The sequence below is a fragment of the Camponotus floridanus genome, unplaced genomic scaffold (genome assembly GCF_003227725.1).
Source record: "Camponotus floridanus strain SB8 unplaced genomic scaffold, Cflo_v7.5 scaffold174, whole genome shotgun sequence".
Lineage (NCBI taxonomy): Eukaryota > Metazoa > Arthropoda > Insecta > Hymenoptera > Formicidae > Camponotus > Camponotus floridanus.
Genome location: NW_020229297.1, coordinates 308123 through 332847, shown reverse-complemented (window position 1 = coordinate 332847; position 24725 = coordinate 308123). Strand labels below are relative to the sequence as shown.

General features: G+C 35.5%; 3 protein-coding genes across 7 annotated transcripts; 1 reads left to right on the top strand and 2 right to left on the bottom strand.

Annotated features, from left to right (window-relative positions):
* Positions 1-3: 3 nt before the first annotated feature.
* On the bottom strand, positions 4-3509 carry LOC105253173 (TBC1 domain family member 19). 3 transcript variants are annotated; one of them, XM_025407419.1, is made up of 12 exons: positions 3417-3509; positions 2587-2841; positions 2392-2514; positions 2127-2334; positions 1932-2019; positions 1759-1819; positions 1448-1678; positions 1308-1382; positions 996-1230; positions 729-930; positions 474-660; positions 4-386 (listed from the first exon to the last, which is right to left on the bottom strand). In XM_025407419.1, exons 2-12 carry the CDS (start codon positions 2692-2694, stop codon positions 318-320), a joined length of 1587 nt encoding a protein of 528 aa, XP_025263204.1. In that variant the 5' UTR covers positions 2695-2841; positions 3417-3509; the 3' UTR covers positions 4-317. The 3 variants fall into 3 exon arrangements, with proteins under 3 accessions (XP_025263204.1, XP_011259321.1, XP_025263203.1); XM_011261019.3 differs by having other exon boundaries at positions 3038-3486; XM_025407418.1 differs by having other exon boundaries at positions 3042-3486.
* Positions 3510-3634: 125 nt separating this feature from the next.
* LOC105253172 lies at positions 3635-7042 on the top strand. Its single transcript, XM_011261018.3, has 5 exons — positions 3635-3718; positions 3792-3887; positions 4100-4261; positions 4388-4625; positions 4708-7042. Exons 1-5 carry the CDS (start codon positions 3658-3660, stop codon positions 6815-6817), a joined length of 2667 nt encoding a protein of 888 aa, XP_011259320.1. The 5' UTR covers positions 3635-3657; the 3' UTR covers positions 6818-7042.
* Positions 7043-8490: 1448 nt separating this feature from the next.
* On the bottom strand, positions 8491-23884 carry LOC105253174. Of its 3 annotated transcripts, XM_025407424.1 has the most exons (12): positions 16429-17081; positions 16141-16333; positions 12726-12979; positions 12320-12651; positions 11852-12094; positions 11278-11584; positions 10453-10954; positions 10199-10357; positions 9901-10076; positions 9625-9831; positions 9513-9533; positions 8491-9206 (listed from the first exon to the last, which is right to left on the bottom strand). In XM_025407424.1, exons 3-12 carry the CDS (start codon positions 12838-12840, stop codon positions 9127-9129), a joined length of 2142 nt encoding a protein of 713 aa, XP_025263209.1. In that variant the 5' UTR covers positions 12841-12979; positions 16141-16333; positions 16429-17081; the 3' UTR covers positions 8491-9126. The 3 variants fall into 3 exon arrangements, with proteins under 3 accessions (XP_025263209.1, XP_025263207.1, XP_011259324.1); XM_025407422.1 differs by lacking the exons at positions 16141-16333; positions 16429-17081 and adding an exon at positions 23632-23884; XM_011261022.3 differs by lacking the exons at positions 9513-9533; positions 16141-16333; positions 16429-17081 and adding an exon at positions 23632-23876.
* Positions 23885-24725: the final 841 nt, after the last annotated feature.

Below are 24725 nucleotides of genomic sequence, written 5' to 3'. Positions count from 1 at the left end.
CCGGAAACAGGAAAATTCTCCCTCCACTCTTCTCCCCCTCGAGACACCGGCGACCTTTATCCCTCCCACGCGATGACATTATTTCAAGTCAGATATCGTAGATATAAGCGATTATTTACAGCTTTGAAAATTAGCGATATAAAGTTTATAATGTCTATTATTTATTCAACGTGTGACATCTATACATTAATATTCCCCGATATCGATATTTCATGAATAAAATCACTGAATACATACGTAGGATAAAAGAGAAATGACATAAAAATTTACAAATTCTGTAATGTGATTTTTTTTATATATACATAATAAAAATTGTATTATTCTTTAAGAAGAGCTAGCTGCAGTAGAGGCATCACTTTTAACGAAGATAAATCTGCTAATACTGCCTGAAAATAAAAAATACATATATAAATGTTAAATATATAGAAATATACACAAAATATACATTTATACCAATAAGATCATATTTATACCTCTACATTTTGTTGGGTATTAACTTGCAGTAAATTTTCTTTTCGAAAACTCAATATTGTCACTGCTAATAGAGGAATAATTTCTAATGAATCATAACCCAGTATTAAATCCCAAAGATATAATAATTGTTCAGGTGGTAAATGACCACTAAAACCTCTCATAAGCCATTTGAAAACTATTCTTATACTAAAAACATATGCATTAATGAATTATGCAAATAAAAATATAGGAGAGGAAAAACATAATAAACTTACGGTTGAATATGTAAATTTTTGAAATGGATCCACAACTGTGGTTCATGGCATTGCAGTAATCGTTCAAAGAGTAAACAGAGAGCAACTATACCTTGCTCGTGACTTGACACAGTGTGTAAACGAAACCAATATCTCAGATAGAATGCACGAAAGGTATAATACATAGCACAGGGATTGTCATATAAATAACAAAATGGTGTAGCTGACATAAAAATATTGATGTAATAATTAATTAATGAAATTCTAACATGTTCTGCAATTCCTTACCATACATTGTGAATCCATGAAATGGAATAACACCGCTTGGTGGAAAAACTAAGGTATTTTCTAACGTCGCTGGTTTGCCTTGCAAAACCGCGTGGATCACTTGACCACCAGCGCTTCTGTCAGTTGTGACTGGTGCAAGTATTTCGGAATCTCTTGAGAAGCATAGCATTGTTTTATACAAGACATCTTCAAATACAAAATATTGATCGTCGTTTCTCGCTGTTAATTGTACATCCTACAGCAATATCAACATATGATTTTTTTCTTTTATTTAAAAAGATAATGTAATTTAAGAAAAAAAATATAAATCACCATTATTATTAACTTGTCTACAACAATATCATATTGTAAAACCATATTTTTCAATTCTTCGTAATATTCTATGTCCTAAAAAAAAAGAATTATCTACATTTCATGATTATAAAAGAAAAAAAGATCCCTAGTAATTATACATTATCTTTGATAACAGATCCCAGAACGAGCGACCAGAGACGACCGCGCAATGCTCGAGGAGATCCTCTCTTAAGAAATTCTTGGGCGATCGGAGCATGATTCGAATTCAATACTTTTTCCCCAATGTGCGTTCGCTCGGCTTCTAAATTTGGGAAATTTTCTGTAGCTGGCATATCAGGATTTATACCAAGTAATGGCATTCCCTGTGCTAATCCTGAGTACATACGTCTCTATATAAAGAGAACAAAAAATGTTTGATACATACAATCATATCAATTTTAAATTACAGGAGTAACTTTAAAATTCGTACCAACTGTGCAAGTGTCTTTACATTAATTTGTATATGACTGAAATCCCAATTTAGTTCATCTCTAAAATATTTTTATATAAAAGACTTGATGATATATATTTTTAGTTTCTAAGAAATATAGATAGATTAATTTATATGTAGATAAATCTATATATTTATGTATAATTACACACAGTTGTTTTTTAAAAGAAGGATCACGTATGGAAAACAGTACATCCAAAAAGTCCTTTGGCGCATACAATGGGCGATATTGTGATAAATCTAAAGGTAAAATTTCTTCATGAAACATATATTAATTTATCTTATATAAGTGATTTCATAAAAATTAAATTTTATATTTTATTTGCAGGTTTAAAAAAATAAATTACCGATGTCGTAAGTACTCAATTCATTCCATTTTTCCGCCAATTCGTCTCTATCGGTAGTAAGCCTTATACGAGCCAATGGAATATTTAATTCACTACAAGTTGAATTCAATGATTTTTGAATACGTCGTTCCCATTGAATTTGAGTCTTTTTTAAGTAGCTCAGATCCGTCACCTGTATATGCGAAACTGATCGAGAATGCAGTGAACCCTATAAAGAAATTTCCATTAGCAGTAGTCCATAAATTGGAGCTGATCAACTATGTACCCGTGATCGTGCCCAGTGAAACACTGTGTTTCTGATCTCCGTCTCCAAGCCGTTATTTTTCAGAGCTGTGATTAATGAATTCTTGAAATCATCTTTATCTACGATGGGCGAAGCAACGATTCTCTGCAATCAATTTCGAAAGTATTTTAGCTTGATATTCAATGAGTATGTGGCCTGGTATTGAATCATTTTTACCTGTATCTCGTTATAAAGGGCTTTATAATTTGACATGTTCTGCATGTCATCGGTAAGTTTTCGCGCTGTTTTGTCGAGGGACGCATCTTTCGCGATTTTCTCGTCCATCTTCGCAAGGTAATTGCGTGTTTCGTGAGTTCTCTCGCGAGAACAAATCGAAAATGTGCGCCATTTTTAAACAAGCCGTCACCAAAGCAATATCCGCATCCGCAGTATTGGAGTTACTTCAGCTCGAACCCTCGTCCCATATGATCCCTGCGAGAGACCATAAAAATGAATAAGTTTCACGAATATCTCTAGGATTACGTATACCTATCAAATAATTATGTGAAATAATACAAATTTAATTCTTGACAGCTAATTAGTTAAATTTTATCTGATATAATTAATCATATTTCATGTCTACGCTATTTTTTGCAAAATCAAATATAGTTTGATTTGTCATACGTACACACTTTTCTAGCTTTACAGTATGCATGTACAGATAACTCGAGCATGACATGCTTCAATAATAATCCCGTTACTTTCGTGATTTTTTTTTTTTTATTTAATTTAAGTAGTCCCTAATTTCCAAGAGGAATATTAGATACTGGCCATAAACTGATATATGGTGTTACTGTCGAAGCCCTCGAGAGAGGGAGAAACTCAAAAATCGCGCAGAAACACGTCCAAAGGCGGTAACTTTTTCTTTCGTGATTTGTATGACAGAGCGAGCGTTAAATGTCCATCCCTCCTCGTAACAGTGCATGATGGTTTGATGAATGTTTGGCGCGGGGAGAGCAAAGTTCTGTTTCGAAAATGAACGCCACGTTTCCATGAACGAGAACTACCTTCTCTCATCCTCTTTCTCTCTCCCTTCCCGATGTACCATTCCATTCGGAAATTCCAAATTTTTTTCCACAACAGCGTCACGAGAAGGATCGTCGAATAGACTTGCGTCTCTTCGTCGGTCAGGTCCACAGAGACCGGTCGCTTTCGCGGAGAAATGGCGGTATAATAGCCGCGGTGGCCGCGGCTTGTTGTGTTTTGAAGCGAGCGTCTTTCTGACGGCCGAGCCCGCGAACAAACACCATGGATATCTCGAGCATGCTCGAAGTACAGGTGAAGGAGGAAACGGACGTTAAGGAAAACGGTGAGGAGATGGCGATACGCGATTCTCGCATCCGGATGATTTCGATGATCTAACCTACTTGTCTCTCTTCCAGTAACACCAGGACAAGATCAGGCATCCAGCACGACCAGCACAGTCCCACCAATTTCTCAGGAGGAGAGCAATTTCTACAAGCTTATGTTCAAAAATGGTCAGTTTTTTCTATCTCTCTTCTTCTCTTTTTCTAAAGATGGTTTTTTATTTGCAACAAATAATTTTTAATTTAGTTTAGATTTTCTTTTGTATTTGTATTCTAGAATTAAAGTTTATTATAGGGAAAATACAGATTATATTATGAAAGATCAATGCTCCTTTTAGTTATATAGGAGTTGTATATTATAATATAGGTATTTATCCTTTTAGACATTTCATCCGTGCGATATCGAAGACTCCATTGTACAGCTTGTGATATGCATATTGGTTCTGCTCCAGCTCAGATCGATAACATGTTTGAACATCCTGTGCTTCGCACATTGTTATGTGCGAATTGTCGTGAATTTTATGGAGATGGTAGCTTTGAACAAGGTAATAATTTATAGAGTTCATTAATTTCATTAATTTCAATATTTTATTCAATATTTTATTATATTATCTTCGTGAATATGTGTTTATATATATACTAATGTTTTTTAAATTATGTTACATTCTTAGGTGATGATGCTACAGATATGTTCTGTAGATGGTGTGCAAATGGTGGCAATTTATATTGCTGCTCATATTGTAGTAATACATTCTGTTATAAATGTATAAAACGAAATTTCGCTCTTTCGATAAGAAAAAAAATTGAAGCGGACGAAAAATGGAAATGTTTTGTATGCAATCCAACTGATTTATATAGCGCAAGGGGTATATGCTGGGCTCTACTTGAATATGTACGGACAATGACAAGGTAATATTGCATAAGTACAATATTAGAAACATTAATTTTCATCAAATTACTTCATTGTAAAAGTCAAAATGTCATATTTCAGGATAATACAAAATGATAAAGATTTAAGCGCCTCCGAGATTGAAGCAAAGATGAATTTGGATGAAACACCCTGTTGCCCACGTAGGAGGAAACGTAAGCGTCGAAGAATGGAATCCAATTCCGAAGAAGAGGACGAAACATACATACTTGAGGAGGAAACCAGTAAACCAATTAAGAAATTGCCAGTTAGAATCAAAGCAAACGGCAGAGTTGAAAAACCAGTTTTTGTGAGAGTAAAATCTGCGCCGATTCCCATCAGACCACGTCCGTCTTCGTATTTGACTGGCCCATCGCAATCTACGAATTGCGAAAGCTCATCAGAGAGCATCGTCGTTCCATCGCCTAGCGTGATAAATTCAAATACTTCATTACCATCGAGATACGATTCTAATGTATTGCAGCAGCCTCCTCTGTACCATACAACTTTTATGAACAGCGCAGGATCTAACACTTACATACGAACACCCGCTATAGTGAATCCTACGACTCGGAATCGGATTATTCTTCCGGCACCACCACCGCCGCCAATACAGTCATCAACCTCGTATCAAATGCCGCCGCCACCGCCAGTATCAACCCCGTATCAACAGCCACAGTCGCTTCAGTCTTCACAAAACACAATGGTGTCTATACCTAATCCGACAGACAAAAGTGGCAGATCGGTCTATCTTCTTCCGAAGCGGAGAAAAGTGAATCTAACATTGACTCCCAATATAATTGATCTCGATAGTGATTCCGACGACGAGCCAAGAGTCGTTCAACAACAAAATAATCCAACAGTCAATGGGGACGACGACATGGATGTTGTAGATATTTCGCTCGACAAAGTGGTACCTGTGGCTCTCACTTGGGAAAATAGCGACGATGATGGCGTAAAGGAGGAACAACCTCTGCGAGAAATGAGCTCGACTTTGACAAAGAATGTCGCTTCTTTCAGTGAAATAATGTTGCCGTACAGTCAAGAACTCGATAAACTTTTAAGTGACGTGAAAGAAAAAATGTATTGTTTTTTCGATTTAAATAACGCGATACAAGACGTTGAAGTGGCAGCCCAACAGAAGATTAAGCAGTTCTATTGGAATATGCGCAACACAGTCCTCCAATTAACGAATATCAATGATAGGATAGTGCGCGAGTACAACGGATGGTGGAGGTCTCAAAAGACAGAAACACAACTTGCAGAAATGCAGTCTTCACTAGATGAAAACGAATTAGCGTCCCAAGAAAATGTAGAAATTCCTTTAGATATGATCTGTGTTAACGATTCTGATACCGAATCCGATTATGAAGGATCGGAATATCGAATTAAGAAACCATCCGATCTTGTTAAAAGTGGCAATATTATTGAAAACTTGTTATTTTCTAAAAAAACAGTTATACATCGTGGCACTGGTGATGCTAAAGTGCATTTGTCTGTGGACAAAACAACTCAAGTGTACAACATCCCAAGAGATTATGAGAAATGTATCTCTTATTCTATGTTGACAAAATCTAATAATGATTCAAAAGTGGACAATAGTGTCTTGAAACAAATGTCACCACCAGACAAAAATTTTGGTAAATATGAGGAACAGTTTATATTTTATTTGCAGCACATCGAAGATCATGGCTTTCAGACAGAAGATGTAGAAAGTTTTGAAGACTCGCATGAAATACCGTTTCAAGAATTGATAGAAACAAATTCATCATTTATTTCACATTTACTTAAAAATACCAATTCAACTGATATATCTACTGATATATCTACTGATGAATCGAAAATTTGTGAAAAAGAAAAAAGTGAGAAAAATAATTTAAATGATCATATTAATGCAATAAACGATATGACTGATACGTTGAAAAGTACAATTAATAATGATGACCAAAAGATTCTTAATGACTCAGATTCTGATATTACAATACAAAAAACAAAAAATATCAGAATACAAGGAATGATTCTACTTGATGAAAAATTACAAAATACTCACGACAATGTAACAGATGGAGGGACGACATCGATAATGTCAAATAATGAAGATCCAAAATCAGGCACAATTGTTAATAATACAGTAAATATGGAAACAACTACTTCAAAGGGAAATGAGGATGATTGTACTATTATCGATGATTAATGAGAGACATTGTTTATCAATGTGCAGTTCATCAAATTCTAATGATTGCAATTAATTTGCAATTCACAAAAACGCGTTTTTTCATTTCCAATTTTTTATCTTTTGAATATTTTAATGTGTCAGAAATAATTTACATTGTATAAAAGTTGTATAATAGTTTATCTTGAACATGATTGTAAAGATATTTGATCTAGAAAAATCAAATAAAGAGCTTGTTTCTAAAAGAAATTAAATTTATTTTACAGATAGAAATGAAATTTTGTTTAAGGATATATTCCGTTTCACATTAAGTACTATATACAATAAAGTACTATACAATTAAACACAAATTAAAAGTTAACTTTTTATTAAGTTAAAAGTTATTATCAAAAGTTAACTTTGGCCTATACTTTAGGAGAAATGAGCTCTCTAAATTATATCTACCATAAACTTTGCTACACAATATAATTTAAAAATTCAAACTATATATAAATACAATATAATTTTTCTTGAAGCTTTATAATTTAGTACATTTTATTTTTAAAAATTTTCTGCATTTGATGAATTCCTGTAAGATGTAATAATAATAATAATATTTCAAATTTTGATCACAATATAGTTTCCATTAACAAAGAGGTATATTCTATTGAACAAAGAGATATATTTACTAATAATATTGATTTTGAAAGAAAATTTTAATTTTAAAATATTGAATTTGAATAGAAGAACTTGAAACACACATCATAGAAATTATAACATATATTTTACATATTCATTCTTTCATATCTGTATTCTTCAGTATTCTGAAAAAAAATAATTATTTAAATGAAATCTTAAATAAGATATGTGGCACTTTTTTTCAAGAAAATAGATCTTCTAGAGTGTTTAGAAATTTATTTGGTATATTGCTATTGTGATGATAATAAGTGGTATAGATCAATTTTTTTATTATAAGTTAGACTGAATTTTTTGTCTATATATGAATATCGAAAGATAATCAATACGTAAAAGAGAATTTATTGTTATTTAAGTTTACTCTATAAATAGCACAAAGTCTGAAGTAGTGTATAAAATATATTTATTGGAAAGAAAAAAAAAACATTCTTATTTGTTTTCATTATTAAAACAGCAAACATTTTGCACATTTTAATTTACATATTATGAGGTATATAATTTGCATTGTAGTACGATTATGCCATTTGCATATATATTGTACATAAGAATCCTATCATTCTGTATAAAGAACAAATAATTAAAATGTTATACTTTTGTGGTGACTATTATTATATTATTGCGTGATATGCGCAGCGAATTGTTGAACAATGCATCTGTGTGCGTATACATATGCTATATAATATAAATACTTATGTATTATATCTATAGATATTTGCATGTGTTTGTGACTCATACATACGCGTATGTACACAAATATTAAGATAAGTGTATGAATAAATTGTTTTATATAACATATATGTTAGAAATTTACTTTAGATTTACAATATAGTTTTTGCAATGTAAAAGGGAGACAGAGAGAGAGAGAGAAAGAGAAAACATTTTCTTTCGGCTGTAAGCATTTCAATAAATAGAACAAAACTTTGTTCAAAGTTGTTCAATTGTGTCTGAATTTAATATGAATAATCAGTACGGGATATAATTGTTTTTAAGATAATAATTACAGATTATTTTTCTTTCTGTATTTTTTATTTCATTTTTTTTTGGTGTACATATATATCAACTCACAGAAACGTAACATTGGTCAAGTAGATGTTTTACCTTTAGCATATCAATATCTATAATCGATTTATGTTTCATGTAAAGATACATGTAAGTCTCGCTGTAAAGTTTTTCATCATAGAAAGTTCTTCATCTATTCGTATGTTGATAGTTTTATGAACATAGCAATTGTACAAAAAATGAATTTACAGTATAAAAAATTAAAGTATTATAGTCACATGTAACTTTTGTTATACAGAACGTTCGCACATGAAGAGAAGTATTACTTCGCTTTTTATTATTGCGATAGACAAAAAAGTTTATATTTGTCACAGCTTACACTTTTATAATTAGAAATGTAAAAACTGATGTGTGATATAGCTCATAGAAAGTACTTGAGCAAGTAATGATTCTTATAATATAATAATTCTTATATAAATAATAGCATTAAGAAACAAAAATGATAATGCAGTTGTTTTAGATTTTACAAATTAATGATAAATGTGATGCAACGAAAATACATGTGAGAGCACATATCATCGGCAATTTGTATATCTTGAAGTTCATGTGTTGTAGCTTCATTCCTAAATAATCTTCATTCATCTTCATAGATCTTCTCAGTATCGAAATTGACCTTTTTTGCCCATTCCATTATGATATACCCTCAGCGGCATGTAATTCCCGTTTCCGTTCATCGCTATAGTTGGAAAATTATAAAAAAAAATTATGGAAAACGATGAAAATTAGAAATATAACGCGAATTCGCGAAAATAACTGACAGACATAGTTCTCCATGATCCATGCAGAGGAGGGATATTCCGCGGAAATGCGCAGAACTGGTCTTTTTTCCGATCATGACAGACAAAATCAAAATCGGAGAAAACAGTTTTGAAAATTTCCACGTTTTAATAAAGAAACATTATTAGAGATAACACATATAAGATATGTACATGTATTTCGAAGAACACGAAGTCGAAAATCTCGATCGTGTTTGATCACTTACTCAATTCGTCTTTTATGGCAGCTTGTAAAATTAAAATTGTGATGTATACGTTAGACAGAGTGCGATGAATTTAATCATATATATTACATGTGTACAATAGAATATCGTTTACCTTGCATAATTGTAAGAGGTTGACGCGGACCTTGAATAGTGTGTGCATGACATCTCGGCTTTAGTAGACCGTGATATAAGACGAAATACAAGGCGGCAACAATAGCTGCCGCTATCGCCATGTAATAATACACGGATCTTAGCGATTCTACAATATCCCCGTCAGCAAAATTTATATAAGCACCGACGACGGCTCCGAGGCATCGGCCTGTGCATCAAATAGAAAAGTCAATATCATTCAAACCTGAGTATATACGCTATAAATGACGAGACATACCGACGCAAAAGTGAGCTATCACAGGCAGCGCTTGGGCAGTCACAGTCAAATGACGCGGTACCAAATGTCTTAGGTAGAGAATGGCAGTAACCCACATTATTCCTAAGGTGAATACTTCTAAAGCCTCCGTAATTAGAGACCACCAAGGCTCCGACACGTAACTCAATACGGTGAATCTATTGTATTGGTTAATTAAGTCAAATTTTTCAAACAAATGTGAAAACTTACACAACAAGAAGAGATCTTTCTTCAGTTATATTTGCGATTATCATCCGTTTATCAGAAAAAACTTACCTACCTGATTATATACACCGTAAAGGCAGTGATGAGAAGATTACTGTGTCCACAATAATCCACAAGATGTTCCGATTTCCAAAGAAACAGGAACGCTGGAATTGCTCCAACAGTCATAGCGACACCAATGGAAAGTTCATTACCCCCTAGTTTTTGCAGATGCCTGTGTGACAAAAAAAAAATCCTAATGTCTCGAATCACAGTTTAACAAACGATTAAATTATTTTAGCTAATAACTTTATCTTAATAGATTCTTACAAAGGCAAATAACTATCTATCGCACTCCAGAAAGTCCCCATAACTAATAGGATGAAGACCAAAGCAGCGGTCTCGCTACCGTATCTCTTGATAGCACTCATTGGTAGCGCCAGCATGCCGCTTCTCGTGTGCCACCACCATTCCGGTGGACTGAGCGGCATGCCATTCGCTGACAAAGCGATGACGGCTGTGAGGATCATGAGCACGGCGTGTAGAATGAGCGGTAGCCAATAGGCCGGCCCGATATCGTTCGTTAGAGTACTCAGATAGCCGGTCAACGGTCCTAGTAGAGCAAAACCAAGAGAACCGAAGGCCAATTGGCGTCCTACGTCGCCGCGACCGCATGACGTCTCCCTCGTCGCGATCACCACCGCCGCATCGATTAGAGCCACGGCAGTCGTCGGGAAGATATCCGCGATCGAACGTATGAATAGATACATCCAAAACGCTGCTTCCGCCCAATCTCCAGTACGTTGACACTGGCTTTCCGCCAACACACTGCCTGAAATGGTATATTATCACCAATGTAAAAGAAAAATCTGCAATTTTTCTTTGCTGTCATCGCGAAAAATAGAGTCGCCAAATCAATAAAGATGATATATGATATTTGTACTCTTTTAAAATTTTTTATTTGTCAAGTCTCGTTTAGTAATGCTATATAAAAGTATTAAAACATGATTATTACGGAAATCTTCAAAGAATCGATCTCTTGGGACTGCATTTCTAATTATAGCTATAATTTCTATATAAAAAAGGTGCTTAATTCTAAATAAAAAATTCAAGACATGGAATTGAATTTCTAATTAATTGCGTATAAATTATTACCTGGAAGAGTATAGGGATTGACCAGCTCGCATTCAATGGAGCAACTCTGATTAAATTCGGCCATTCTGACTTCCAACTCGGACGGTATGCGACAAGCAAAGTACTCAGCCATAGGATATGCGCACCATTCCTCTTCATTTTCGGGATTCAATGCCTGTCCAAGACTACCATTCACCGGCAAAACACCTGAGTACTCTGTATAAACATGACAGATAATGTCGTCGTCTTCATCCTTGTAACATAAATGCGGCGGCTCGTTTTCAGCCATGACATAACGACGAGTTTTTTTCGTTTCTTCGCGATCCTCCTGTGAAAATTATGACTCATGTATATAATTATACATAAATTATGCGTTGATCACGATTATTTGCTTAATTTTATTTTTACGAAAGAAAGAAAAGAGAATATGTTTTTCTCTTTACTAGATACATGTAAATGCTATTTCCAGTTAAAATTTCTATTTACACAATTAAATTTTTCATAATTTATAATACTAATTTATGTTTTATCGCGACACATTCGTCTTGTAATACAAACAGTCGAGATGTCGCATTTATTGTAATTGTAGCTTTACCGGCGCATAAAGTTCACTGTATAACGGTGCCACCGTGGTCTCGCCGCTGCCGTCAAAGAAATCAACTTCAGGATCGACGCTTTGAGAAGTCGTTGTATCAGTAGCGACTTCTGAATGCCATCGTTGCGAACCGATCGGATAGCAAACATAGTTACAGTCTTTTAGTAGCATGATGCCCACCCCGCTGTCGTCATCGGCCCAGCGATGACAACCGAAACGATCTTCGCATCTTTCTTGCCGCACCTAGGAGATGGCATTACATTATAATTTGATATTATTTACAATTAGAAAAAAAAGAGAAAAAGAATATTTTGACTATATAAAATTCAAATGTATTTTTTCCATACTTTTTTACTCTCCTAATATGGATTCTATGTATACAATTAAAATATTCTTTAAATGTATATCTGAATTTTCTCTTAATTCTCTTTATTATTTATCTATTAATTTAATCATTAAACTTCGTACCATCGCTCCTCGCCGATCACAATTGAACTTGAGGCTCGGACCCTGCTCGCCCAACGGCAGTGTGCGGTCTACGGAGGGCACTATCAACAATAGCGAGTAAAAGAGTGCCGAAAAAATGCACGCAACGGCGATCATCACGCGAAGGTAACGACCAGTCGATGATTTGTCATTGTTGCTCTGATGGCTGGCGAGTTTGTCAGCAATCGGTCCCGCTATCAGCGGCCCCAATATCGCCACTGCCGGCGAGATCATTGACACAAACCTGACATTTTCGATGCTCAGTCCCACCTTCGTCATGTGCAGTGGAAGAAATGGAAAGAGACAGCCGATGCCTGAAGAAAAATAATCGTAAAAGTTGTTCGAACTAAAACGATTGTTTTTGCGACGTCAATCGATATCTACCTACCTCCAAAAAAGACGAACAGAAGACATTTGAGCGATATCAGATTCGTGTTGATGAGCTTCTTCTTCGGCAAGTCCTTGTCCATATCCATCTTCTCCGTCGACGCCATAGTAGCCATCGCGAACAAGCAACCGGGTCAGTCTTCTCGGGAACGGTTGCGGATGAGCCGGTCAATCAGGACGACCTGGGGTCGTCTACTATGCTGACTGATCGCCTATTTCCATCGCGAAGCGTCCATTCTACGTGCGCTTGAGATGCTAAAGAAAAAATTATGTACGGATAATAGTTATTTATAAAATATGAATAAACACAAGCGGGCAAAGATCGTGCGCACATCTCTCGTTAATTTAATATGAAACAATTTCGAAATTACAAAATTTCAAATATATAATTAGCAGATGTGACATTAATTTTATTCTACTATTGTAATTAAAATTAAAAATAGAATATTTCAAGTAGATTTATCAGAATTCCGCACTATATAAACAATTAATAATTAATTTTTGAAATATTTTGTTTTTTATTTCTATAAATGACAAAATTTCAAATATATAATTAGCAGACATTAAATAAAAACAAAATATTTTAAAAATGACTTATTACTAATTTTTATAACATGTTTCAACAAGAATTCTGTGACAACATCTCTTGTTGGTTGATTGAGCAAGGTCGTCACACAAACCGACCAAGTGTAATCGGACAGGAAGACGATCGCACCTGTACACGCGTGCGGGTCATCAAAGGCAACCCATGCGGATGTAATATATCGACGTCATATCGATTCTTAACGCGTGGCAATGAAATCATTGTGCCATATTTATACATTGGCCTGATGCTCAAATGTGCTATGGAAATAAATTATCAAATGTATATTGAATATGTATGTGATCCTTCGTATGCAAAACTCGCGTGTGTACACCTTACTTTCTCTTCCCATAATACGCAAACATAATCCAAGTAGATGTCTATTTCGAGGCAGAATGAAAAGGAAAATTGTCGAAAATATAACTCCAAGTACGTTTATATGCAATGAGAATGCAATTACAAGAATTGTAAAATTAGTAAAAGATTTAACGAAACGCAATCTTCACTCGTCCTTCGACGAAAATTCGTCGCTGCCAGACGCCTTTATTATTAGATATCATATTGGAAAAACGTTCTTGTGGATTAATATAAACGGCAAAATTCAGTTCGCAAAAAAGAAAATGATAGGTCGCAATTAATATTCCACAGCATGATGCTTTTCGCAGCGTTCGTGATGAGAGCGAAAGAACAGGTTTAATTTAAAATATGCATATGATAATAAAATTACTTCGACGTGTTAAATATCCGTTGCTTGAGGAAAGGCTCGACGCATTTACTTCTGTCAGATTATAAAGTTCTCCCGTACCCTAGAGATGACATTTATCCATGAATGAGCGTGTATATATATATCTTACAAGTTGCGAATTTATGCCAAGGTAAAACGCGCATGTGGATACGCTTCACAAGTGCCATATCAATTTATCCGATCCAAATGCAACGAATTCGGGACATTCAAGGCGCGCGTAATTCATGTAGTTGTGTATATGTATGAATATATCCAATCCCTACATATATGTATGCACGTATTGTGACGATCGATTTTCACCAAGAGTGTTGGTGATATATTAATTACATTATAACAAACTGTTCTGTCATATACGGTTAACTATATTACAGCTTTCATGGAAAATTAGCACCTTATTTTTAGAACTTTAATATAATTGACAAAGTTTCATTTCTTTCGCAAAAAGTTTCGCCTACAAGATTATAGTATTAATTAATTAATACCATTAAGATATTACTTAATACTTTAAACGATAAAAATAAAAAGATCTATTTTTAATTTTGCGTTCGTTGAATATTTCTATATTTCGAGAAGATTTTCTTCTTATTTTTCACTCTTACGTATCACTCTTCATTCAACGATCGTACATATGGTAAGAGGAACTGCGAAAAGGGGAACGCACAGTTGAACGGTCGCTCAGCAGGCATGATTTATCTTCGTATATCCCCCTGTGTCGTTCCGGATTGATTACGTCGTCGTCGTAATTGTCGTCGTTTCATATAAGAGATATAGTTAGTTACATAGCTCAGCTATCTCGCCATTTCTTTCAGCGCGTGTCTCTCCTCCTACGCCGACCGTAATTAAATGTCCGCATCTTCTTCATTTAGTCGATCAGCATCTTCCGTTCCGCAAATTTGGCATGGTCAGCAACCATGAAAGAGTAAAGTAACGTGTGCGAATTTTCACCGAAGAAAGAGACCTTTGGTCTTGTTAGAGAGAATCTCCTTACATTGCAAATCCAAGTTTAGAATCACTATGCTGACTTTTTATACCGATGAAAATCTATCGGTGTTGTTTAAAAACCATGAATATTGACGCAGTTATTATATTTTATTATATACATACGCACTAATCGATTTCATATTTGCTTATTTTAAGTTCTGCAAAGAAAAAAAAACTTAATCGTAGCAAGTTTTGACATTTGTACAAATGATGGCAACATTCTTTGCTCGCAAGTTATGAATGCAATTGATCACAATTACGACATAAATTTTGCGTTCTAATCTAGGGAATCAGTTCGCCGATCTTGGAATGACTATAAAACAAGTTAAAACAGTGCGTACTGGAACAGTCCTAAGTAGGTTAACGACAGGTTACGGAAGCCTCAAATGTTTCTGCACGCTTTAAAGAAGCGGCTATCGTGCTTGTCGCTCATAAACGTGATTCCGACATGAAAATTCGTGCCCATTTCTACAAATAAGTCATAAAATGTAACAATGAGAGAGATTTCAAGCTCATGAAATATATTAAACTTCTTCCGAGAAGTTCGCGTCAATATTTACCATCAGTATATCGATTATTTGATCTAATCTCATCGAATGGTGATATTAAATTTCATTCATTTCGTATCAACATGAAACACTTTTGATTTTCAGCACAATTCACGAAATGATTTTTTAGTCAAGAAACTACAAGCACCAAAATTCCCGCGCATTTTCCATACGTATTATGATCGCCGATTATAAATAGACGTGTGAACGCTTTTTAACTAGGCGAGATTCATCTAATTTAGCTTTATTCGATCCGGCGCTCCGATGAGACGGAAGTTATAGTCTACGATAATAGAATACGCGTTTAATGTCTCTTATCCTACTTAATTTTTTTTGTTTATACAAAATAAACATATTCTACAATTCTGAGAAATTTTATAATAATAAATTTCCATAATAATAAAGCTACAATATGTAAGCTAAAAGATGATATAGTTAATAAATTATTTTTATAATACTACTTTTTTATATGTTGTATTATTAAATTCTAAATTTTAAAATCCTAAATTTGCAAAGCAAGAGCTATCCGAGGCTAAGAGGAAACGAACATCCGGTATACCTGCGATATTCTATGTGGATGTAACACGTTAGTTTTGGGTGAATAAGTTTTTTCTTTCTTCACAGTGCACATCTAGATGTCCTCCGCAAGACGGCTCGTTACGTCATCGAGAACAGGTCTCCGATTACGTCAATATCCAACTCCGTTAATATGTAGTCATGAGCCAACAAATATTCTTTAAATCTCTATGACCCTAACATACCAATAAAGTTGAATATTAAAATATATTATATATAAAATAATTCTTATACGCTTGTCATATGCATCGTAAAAAGTTATAATTCTTACCGACTATAATAGAAATTCTAATTGTTTCCTGAAAACGCTGACCCAATACATAAGAAGTAAATCATCTTTCACTTCTTCTCAGAGTTGAATTCTTCTTGGTTTTTCCTTCATACATTTTGTATTTAGTTCCATCATTTTATATTTATAAAAGTACGCGTCTATCAGATCTTGATGGGATGTCAATAATAAAAGCTGGCAATTCGCTTCTTATTCTATGAATTGGACGTGGGTGGACGTAATTTGAACAGACAGGTTCTCCAGAGTCTCTCAAATGGTCAAATCAAAGACTACTTTCCTCTGATGGAAAGTGAAAGATTTTTTTACTCCTCTTTCAAGAAAAAGAGCACCCTCTTTTCAGAGAGCTATTATCTATTCTTATAAGAGTCTGAACAATGAATAGATATTCTCGCAATCATTCCTCCTCATTTTCTTGATTCCGATAATGGAGCGTTTTACTTCGCAGCGTAAAAAAAATCACGAAACATTCACAGGTGAAAACACAAGAGTTGCCTCTAAGTAGCGTGAGAAGCCCGAACAGCGATTAAATCTTTCCAAAAGCATGCAGTTTGCATGTACATACAAGATCGGGCATGCTTCGATTCTCTAAAAATAGACTGTTTTATTACAACCCAGGTGGTTCAATTGTGCGCATGTATTTTGTGATTAAATAAAGTGGAAAATTGGCGCGCTGTAAACACTGTTCAACAACATCTTGAAGTATACATAATATGCAAAAGATATCTTATACATAATATGCAACAGATATCTTATAAATATATAATCAATATCATAAGTATATACATTTTTGAATGAAACGAAATATATCTATTAGAAAAGAATTCAAATTTTTAAAGCTTTTTAAAGTTACAATACAAGCTAGCTTAGTGCGTAGTTATTTTAGAGTATAGCAAGATATATAGTCGATGTAATACATTGATCTTTGTTATTCAAGATCTTAAGATAAAAGTGAACGAGTCTTTTCTCCCAAGATAATCTTCTATCGTTACTTCCTGTACCCTATCATAATATCGTTTACTATATACTTGATATTTAATACTCATCAAAGTCGCACGCATTCTCAGGACACGATAGGCAATGCGTGTTTCCACATGATTATTATGTATCCTTATTACACGGAATGCCGTCATCACGCGCGTACGACCTTCCGCTCATAGATTAGTCTAACGTGTGCGACTCGTGAAATTGGGTTAATGAAATCATAGAGGAGGAAGAAGTTATTGGCCCATGTGAATTCACCGGTCCAACGACGATGGTGATGACCCTTTTCACGGAATTTTGCGCGGAAGAGAGATTGTTCTGTTGAATCGTGAGTTGTGACATTGCGACGTTGATACAGCGTGATAATTACGAACATTAAGATAATTAAATGACACCGCAGTTTTTACTTCTTTATTACATTTTACGAAGCATATCTAGGCCTTCTACCTTCCGCTCGACGATAGACATGGCACTTTTCGGGCGGAGCGCGGAAGAGAAGATAAAATGACCGCTTTTTCCTTAGGAGTCGATAATGGAAAACTCTCATATTAGCGCCGCGAATGAAGCACATATTTGTGATGACGTGTGCGTACATGTGTGTGTTTGAGTAGAAAGGTACACATGAGAATACGTTACAATGTAACAGAAACCCACGGAAAAATGGGGTAGATCCTTGTCTGAAAAGAGATGAGAAGTCACAATCGAGCTCTGAACTTTAATATCTTTCGATAGAAATGAGATTGTAATTTTGTGCGCGCGGGCGTACAACAGACATGGAGCAAATATAAAAAGTTTTTTTAGAAATGTGTACAAACTTCTTTAAAAAGATAATAAAAGCTGGTATTATAGTAACGAAACGGTTCCTTTCCGTTTATATATTGTTACCCGCATCGTCCTTGAAAAACATCGCCGACACACATCGTGGTAACCGTTGTTGAAGCCCGCGTGTCGTAACGTTGACAACCAGAATACAGATCGGCTAGCCGTATGCTTCAGGGTCACGTTTATACCAGGCGATGACGCTAGGTCGTTCGACTATCTTTCTTTCTGATTAAGTCAAGTCTAATTTCAAGATGAAAACAAGTTTGCCTGCAATTTGTTCGAGAAAAAACAAGAAATGAAAATCGTATTATAAATTATATTCAATTTTTTAAAATAAAAACTCTGTAATTTTAAACATTACAGATTATGTATTTTTCGTAAAAAAATTGAAAAATAAAAATAATTACATAAATTATATTTATTTTTTTATATATAAAAATACCTTCTTTTTTTAAATATCCTTTGGAAATAAAAGAAAAGAGATAGAGAAAATTATTGTATATAGACAGAGATTATGCGTACGTCTCGCACGTGAATGGATAAATACATAGTCCATAGGTAAACGAGAGCTATTTTTATCCGAAGACGGCTATCATTCATTCCACGATTTATCACGCGCTTTTCACGTAGATGTAGATTGTCTATGTTTCAGCGCGGACCCTAAACATCGTCTAAAAATGGACCTGCATCCCTGCTAACGAAACAGCGATTCAATAGAGAAGCAGTGGTGTGAGACGTGAGACACATGCAGGGACAGATTTTACGATCGATGAGAATTATTCATTCAAGCCGTTGCACGACCAAGCACCTAATTCCGCCCCATCTCCCCCTTCTCACACTTACTCATGGGGCTGCACCCTTCGGATGATGGTGCTTCGAGAGAAATTGCGCGACGGGGAACTTGCTTTCCCAGCATACCTCTATAGAAATGGTAAATACGATGCGCTGAATAATCGCCCGATTCTATGGCGTAATTCCGCTCGTACAATTCGATGACGAGTTCCTCGCGTTTGTGACCTGTTGAGGTATCTGTTAAAGTTCTTTTTTTAAAGAATAAATTAAATGATAAATATATGAAATCAATTTTAAGTACGTAAATTAAGTGAGGAAAGAATGCATTAATATGAAATGATAGGAGGTATAGCTGTGAAAGTCGGGCATCCCCATGCAAATATAAGCATTATTTTTCTTACTCTGATCGATTGCGGCAAAAGTTTTTAGCGCATACAAAGAGGAAATTATCTTACAGTCGGAAACTTTCGCCGATAACGTTGTTATGCACTTACTCGCAGTTGTGCAAAACAATACAGCAAATCGTTTTCAGCATTCCGTTGGTCTCGACACACTCGCATTTTGTATTCTTACATAAATTTACGGACATTGGTATCGTGTTGACACAATCGAAAGTTTCTTGTTCAATATTTCTTCATGGAATAGCGTATGTGAGATCGATATAGAGATGATGGTACTTTTCCAATACAACCGATTTCGCATTGGTTTGTGGCAACAAAGTTCCTCGGCACAATAGCAATGCCAACGTAAGACGAGATCGTCGCTACTGATATTGTGAACTTTGGTATACACAAAGACGTTCTCCGGAAGTCTGGTATGGAGAACCGATGGAACCATTTAGAGATTCAAACATATTTGTGTGTATGATATGCATCACAGATTCTTTCTTTTGAATCTCTACAGAGAAATAATATCGCACCTATAAAAGATAACAAACATAATTACGAAACCTTTGTATAAAAGAATGAAAATATCTGATAAAGAAATTATTACTTATAATATTAATTTTCTTTTTATCTATAAAGGTAGTTTGCAAAATTATACCATTATGATTAATTTATAATTCAATGACAGTTCAATATTGATCAATTATGGTCAATTGTTGATCAATTACTCCGGACAGCTATACCGCTATATCACTTTAATCACGGGAAATGTAAAAAAAATTGCTAGTTTTGTAGTCTAGAAAAATATGAGCTCGATTTTTCGCCTCGTCATTTCTCTTTGTAGCCCGATCGCATATACGGTGTCAATAACGCACGGTCGATGCCGCGCACACGCTGGACACTGTTTATTTTCTCCGAAGGTAAAACGCACAGAGGATGCCCGGCATGTATTTACCGCGCATAACGGAATCGCGACGGTGTGTCGGAGAGCGAGAGAAGAAGGATAAAAGGATGAACAGCCGGAGAGAGAAAGAGAGGATGAGAGAGAGAGCAAAGCGAATCGAAAGACGGAAGAACGCCTGATAGAAAGAGGATGCTTCAAGGAAACGAAGAACCTGTGTAACAAGAATGTACAATGTCCATTTACGATTTCATGATAAGAGTAGTATAACATCAGTGCGCGTGTTTACTGTAAAGTTCTTTAATAGAGATATTAACGAAAAGTCAATTTGATCGGTTCAATACAAGAATAAAGTAATTTGTAAAATTCATTTCAGCATGATTTCATATATAAAGAATTTGAATTTTACAATTTATGGGTATAACTTATTTTTTTATATAAACATAAATATGATAATTATAGATAATAATTAATAGTAATATTTATTTTCTATATATTTAAAAAAATTTTTTTAATTAAATTAATTAAAAGGCGGCAATATATTCAACATAAATGTTAAATGTATTATTAAGAAACATTATGTCGCTCATATGTTTTTGTTTAAATATAGACTCTTTAAATTGTGGTTAATTTATCTGGCGTAAGTGCAGCTGTCCTTAGACGAGTGCTCAGGTCGCGAGGCGAACGCACGCGTTACGCGCGGAATGACACAAGCGTTACGTTTACTCCTGCCCGCTCGCGATATAATAGCACACCGTGTGTATTGTACAATGCAACACCGTCCTGCGTGCGTATGTATTAGAGCGAGAAGATCTTGCGTGATAAGGAGGCGGCGCATAGAAGTCCTACGAACTGGTTCGCAATGGTATTCGCGTCATGGGTCGACTCGATCGGAGACTGTTTTCAGGAATAATCGGCATTCGAATCAACGTAATCGATATTACGCGCGACACTCGCACGCTATTTCGCAAGAATTATGATTTTTAGTTTTGAAAAAAAGAGATAAGCAGTAGCCTTAATAAAAATATCGTGGGCAGAAACTTATCAAGAGTCTAAAAAAAAAATATATAGAATGGTTTCTCCTTATCTTGCCAATGAACGTGTCACGCATTACTCCCTCGATTATTTTCAAGGAAAATGTTAATGATCCTGTAAAATGTCCCATGAAACTCTTTCGTCGATGGGAAGTCTTGGATGGTACCTGCTCGCGGATCGATATAAACTCGAGCATCATTTCTCCGTAATCCATAATATTCTCATATCGCACCATCAAATATGATTGAAACGAATGATTCTAAGCCTTTGCTTCCAAGAACTATCTAATACCTATACGACACTCTATTTCAGCAAGAGTTACGGCACGTTTATCCTATATATTTGGTGTGAAAAGATTCGTTCGGCGAATTGATTTCACATTAAATTTACCAGAAAGTTGCTACACGAATAATAGTCTTACTACTTGCAAGAATAGCATTTCTGGACAGAAAGATAAGACAATTTGTCTGGGAACGATTTAGAAGAGCAGGAATTCGCTCGTCGACCGGGTGAGGAAAATTATTAACGATTAACGTGCGTATAGTGATGCAACGATGCATTACGGGTCATAATGGATTAGTAGAGGAAAGAAATTGTGGATGGTCTACGATGTCTACGGAACTGTTTACTAGAAGTTTTTCGTCGATATTTACCCGCCGACAGACTCGCTCAAAAGTTAGATTGCTTTTCGCACAACGAAAGATAATAAACAATCTATGGGAGCAAAATTATATCCTTCAACATCTGAAATTAATAAAAAGTTTCGAATGATCTCGATAAAGCTTTGAGAAACTCGATTCGTTAAAACGAGTGTTTTCATGCTGACACGATATTAAAATTAAATGTGTCAATATTGCTGATGAAGACACAGTGATCGCATACCATATAGCTTTAATATCTAACGTATTACGAGCTGATTAAATTGACATGTGGACCTTGGATTATTCGATGACGTTCTTTCGGTCGATCTTGCCGGTATCAACTGGCAGAAAAACCGCATATATACAAGTCTTTGATTTAATACAGTTTCGAGTGATCGAAAAGTGGATTATCGTGACCAATCGAAGAGGGAATCGCTCGAATTTCGCAGTCGAAGACTTCATTAACACGGTCGAGATTCTGGAAATCGTGGGAGGATGAACGGGTCGAAGCTACCCGTATAAAGAGGACGTGATCCGTTGAAAACAATTGGCTGGGATTTGAGTCAAAAAGCGGGTCACTCGAGTAGATTCGAGAATGGAATGAAAGGGAAGTGTCGACGGTGCGACGAACGTTACCTCGTTACAATATTTCACATTTTCATCGCATCTAAGCTTCGTGTTCGAGAGTATCGTTTACCTTAGAGGGAATCAGCTACTTGGTGATTCTCGTTAACGAAGTTGCGAGAGATTCCATTAACGGGAGCGTTGACTTTTCGAAATTCCGATTTCCCTACGGCAAATTAATCCTAAATGTCAACGTACGAAATTTTATATCAAACGGATTTTAAAGAGATGTTTCTCTTTCACGGAGGAGGCATTTAATTGTAAAAAAAATTAGTCGATAAAATAAAATTATAAAAATAGATGGAATTTTGAAAGGATTTCGTAAATTGAAATTTTTCGTTAAAACTTTATGTGATTAAGTGAAACGATAATTTGTGCAGCTTTCGAATCGCATCGATGATATAAGCTATCATTAATTATCATTGTAATCAGTAATCACACAACGGCGCTTTATAGATCATTCGATAATAATAAAATATGGAAAAGAAGATTGATAAAAGCTTCTAAACATCAAGGCTCTAACAATAGATACGCGTCTAAAGGAAAATCCGTCACTAGAAACATTGTAAATAGAATTAACATTAACTTACATTACTGCGACCGGCCCTTTAGATTAGTCGCACACTGGTTAACCAATTGCGATCGACAATATTGCTCTCATTCTCACAATTCACAGTTATACTTATACCATAAATAGAGAAGGAAGATTGCTTAATCGCGGGATAGCGCTAATCCATATTATACGAGCCATCAGTTACACCGATTGCGTCGATTAACCACCTTGATTTTCTCATGAAATACACTTTAATCAAGTTTTTTTAAGGGACGACGCTAATGCTATTACATGGGCAAAAGCCTCATAGCAAGTCGGATGTAACGGTAACCTACATTGCACAGTGCAACCAACCCTCTCGAGGTCAGAGATGCAACCCGGGAGGTGTGCGCGCGATCGCATCCCTCGCGAAATCCAATGACGAAGTACGATGATTGAACGTATACTTACGATCCGGAAGTGCGCGATGGTACGTCGGTGTAACTGATGGCTACTCGGTGTGCGTACTCGCTGGGAAAACAGACGTCGATCCTCGAAAGGGGAACACGCGGGAACGAGATATCACGGCGGATAATCGCGAGAGATCGTGTCAGTGGACGCAAGCGTTGGGTATCGCGACACGCATCCCGCGACCACCTCATTCCAGCACGAAGTCCGGCGAGCGACTGTTGCGTCCCGGTGATTCGCCCCGCGCGACGACGCGCAGCTCGACGACGCGCGTCACGTCGCCGGCTCGGCTCCGCTCGGCTCGCTGGCCCCGCGCTTCTTCGCGCGTAAACGTCAATGCGAGACGCTACGTACATACGTACGTACGTATGTACGTATGTACTTACTTACGCGGGGTAAACGTGTATGCTCCCATCTCTCCGTCTTCTCGCACCTTTCGTGCACCGCGAAGATTGAGACGGCGCGGGTCGCTCTCGGGTTCGAGCACCTCTGAAGCCGGATGCTCTGTTGCATCGGGCACCCCGTGTATTAAGTCCAGTAGAGCCTCCCGTAGACGCTCGATCGCGCACATAGTCATCCTTCTTCATTTATGATGCGACTTGCAGTTCAGATGCCGTCGTAATTTAATAGGATATCCTGAAATTTCATTCAAGAGTCAGAGACATTTCTTCCTAGAATACTACATGTCGATCAATTACGATCTAATTAATTATTTTTTTTATAGGTTGCAATATTGAGTTATTTACGATCTAATTAATGATTTTCTTTCTTGCAATATTAATCAAGTACTTAGAATGCTAATTTTTAGAATCGCGTCTTAATATCGATCAGGAAACGAAGATTTTCCCGATAAAAATAAATAATTAATATAATTAATATAATTTAATAATTAAATAATATATAAATAATAAACACACATAAAAGATACGGAAAAGATTATAAATTAATCTACCCTATCATTAATAATACTTTTTATACAAGAGACAATACATATCATCCGTTTGCAGTTTGTGTGTAAATTATATATATTTATTTATTAACCTCTTTCTTTCACCAATTTCTTCTCTTCTATTTTCTTCTTGATCCTAAATTACATG

Bases quoted from the DNA above. Each gene is read 5' to 3' on its own strand.
- LOC105253173 (XM_025407419.1), bottom strand. From the start codon at position 2,694: ATGGACGAGAAAATCGCGAAAGATGCGTCCCTCGACAAAACAGCGCGA. The intron at 1,679-1,758 runs GTACGAATTTTA...CTCTTTATATAG, and splicing joins TAAAGACACTTGCACAGTTG to AGACGTATGTACTCAGGATT. The intron at 1,383-1,447 runs GTATAATTACTA...CTTTTTTTTTAG, and splicing joins GATCTGTTATCAAAGATAAT to GACATAGAATATTACGAAGA.
- LOC105253172 (XM_011261018.3), top strand. From the start codon at position 3,658: ATGGATATCTCGAGCATGCTCGAAGTACAGGTGAAGGAGGAAACGGAC. The intron at 4,262-4,387 runs GTAATAATTTAT...TTACATTCTTAG, and splicing joins AGATGGTAGCTTTGAACAAG to GTGATGATGCTACAGATATG. The intron at 4,626-4,707 runs GTAATATTGCAT...GTCATATTTCAG, and splicing joins TATGTACGGACAATGACAAG to GATAATACAAAATGATAAAG.
- LOC105253174 (XM_025407422.1), bottom strand. From the start codon at position 12,840: ATGGCTACTATGGCGTCGACGGAGAAGATGGATATGGACAAGGACTTG. The intron at 12,095-12,319 runs GTACGAAGTTTA...GCCATCTCCTAG, and splicing joins GTGATCGGCGAGGAGCGATG to GTGCGGCAAGAAAGATGCGA. The intron at 9,832-9,900 runs GTATGTCTCGTC...TTTGATGCACAG, and splicing joins GATAGCTCACTTTTGCGTCG to GCCGATGCCTCGGAGCCGTC.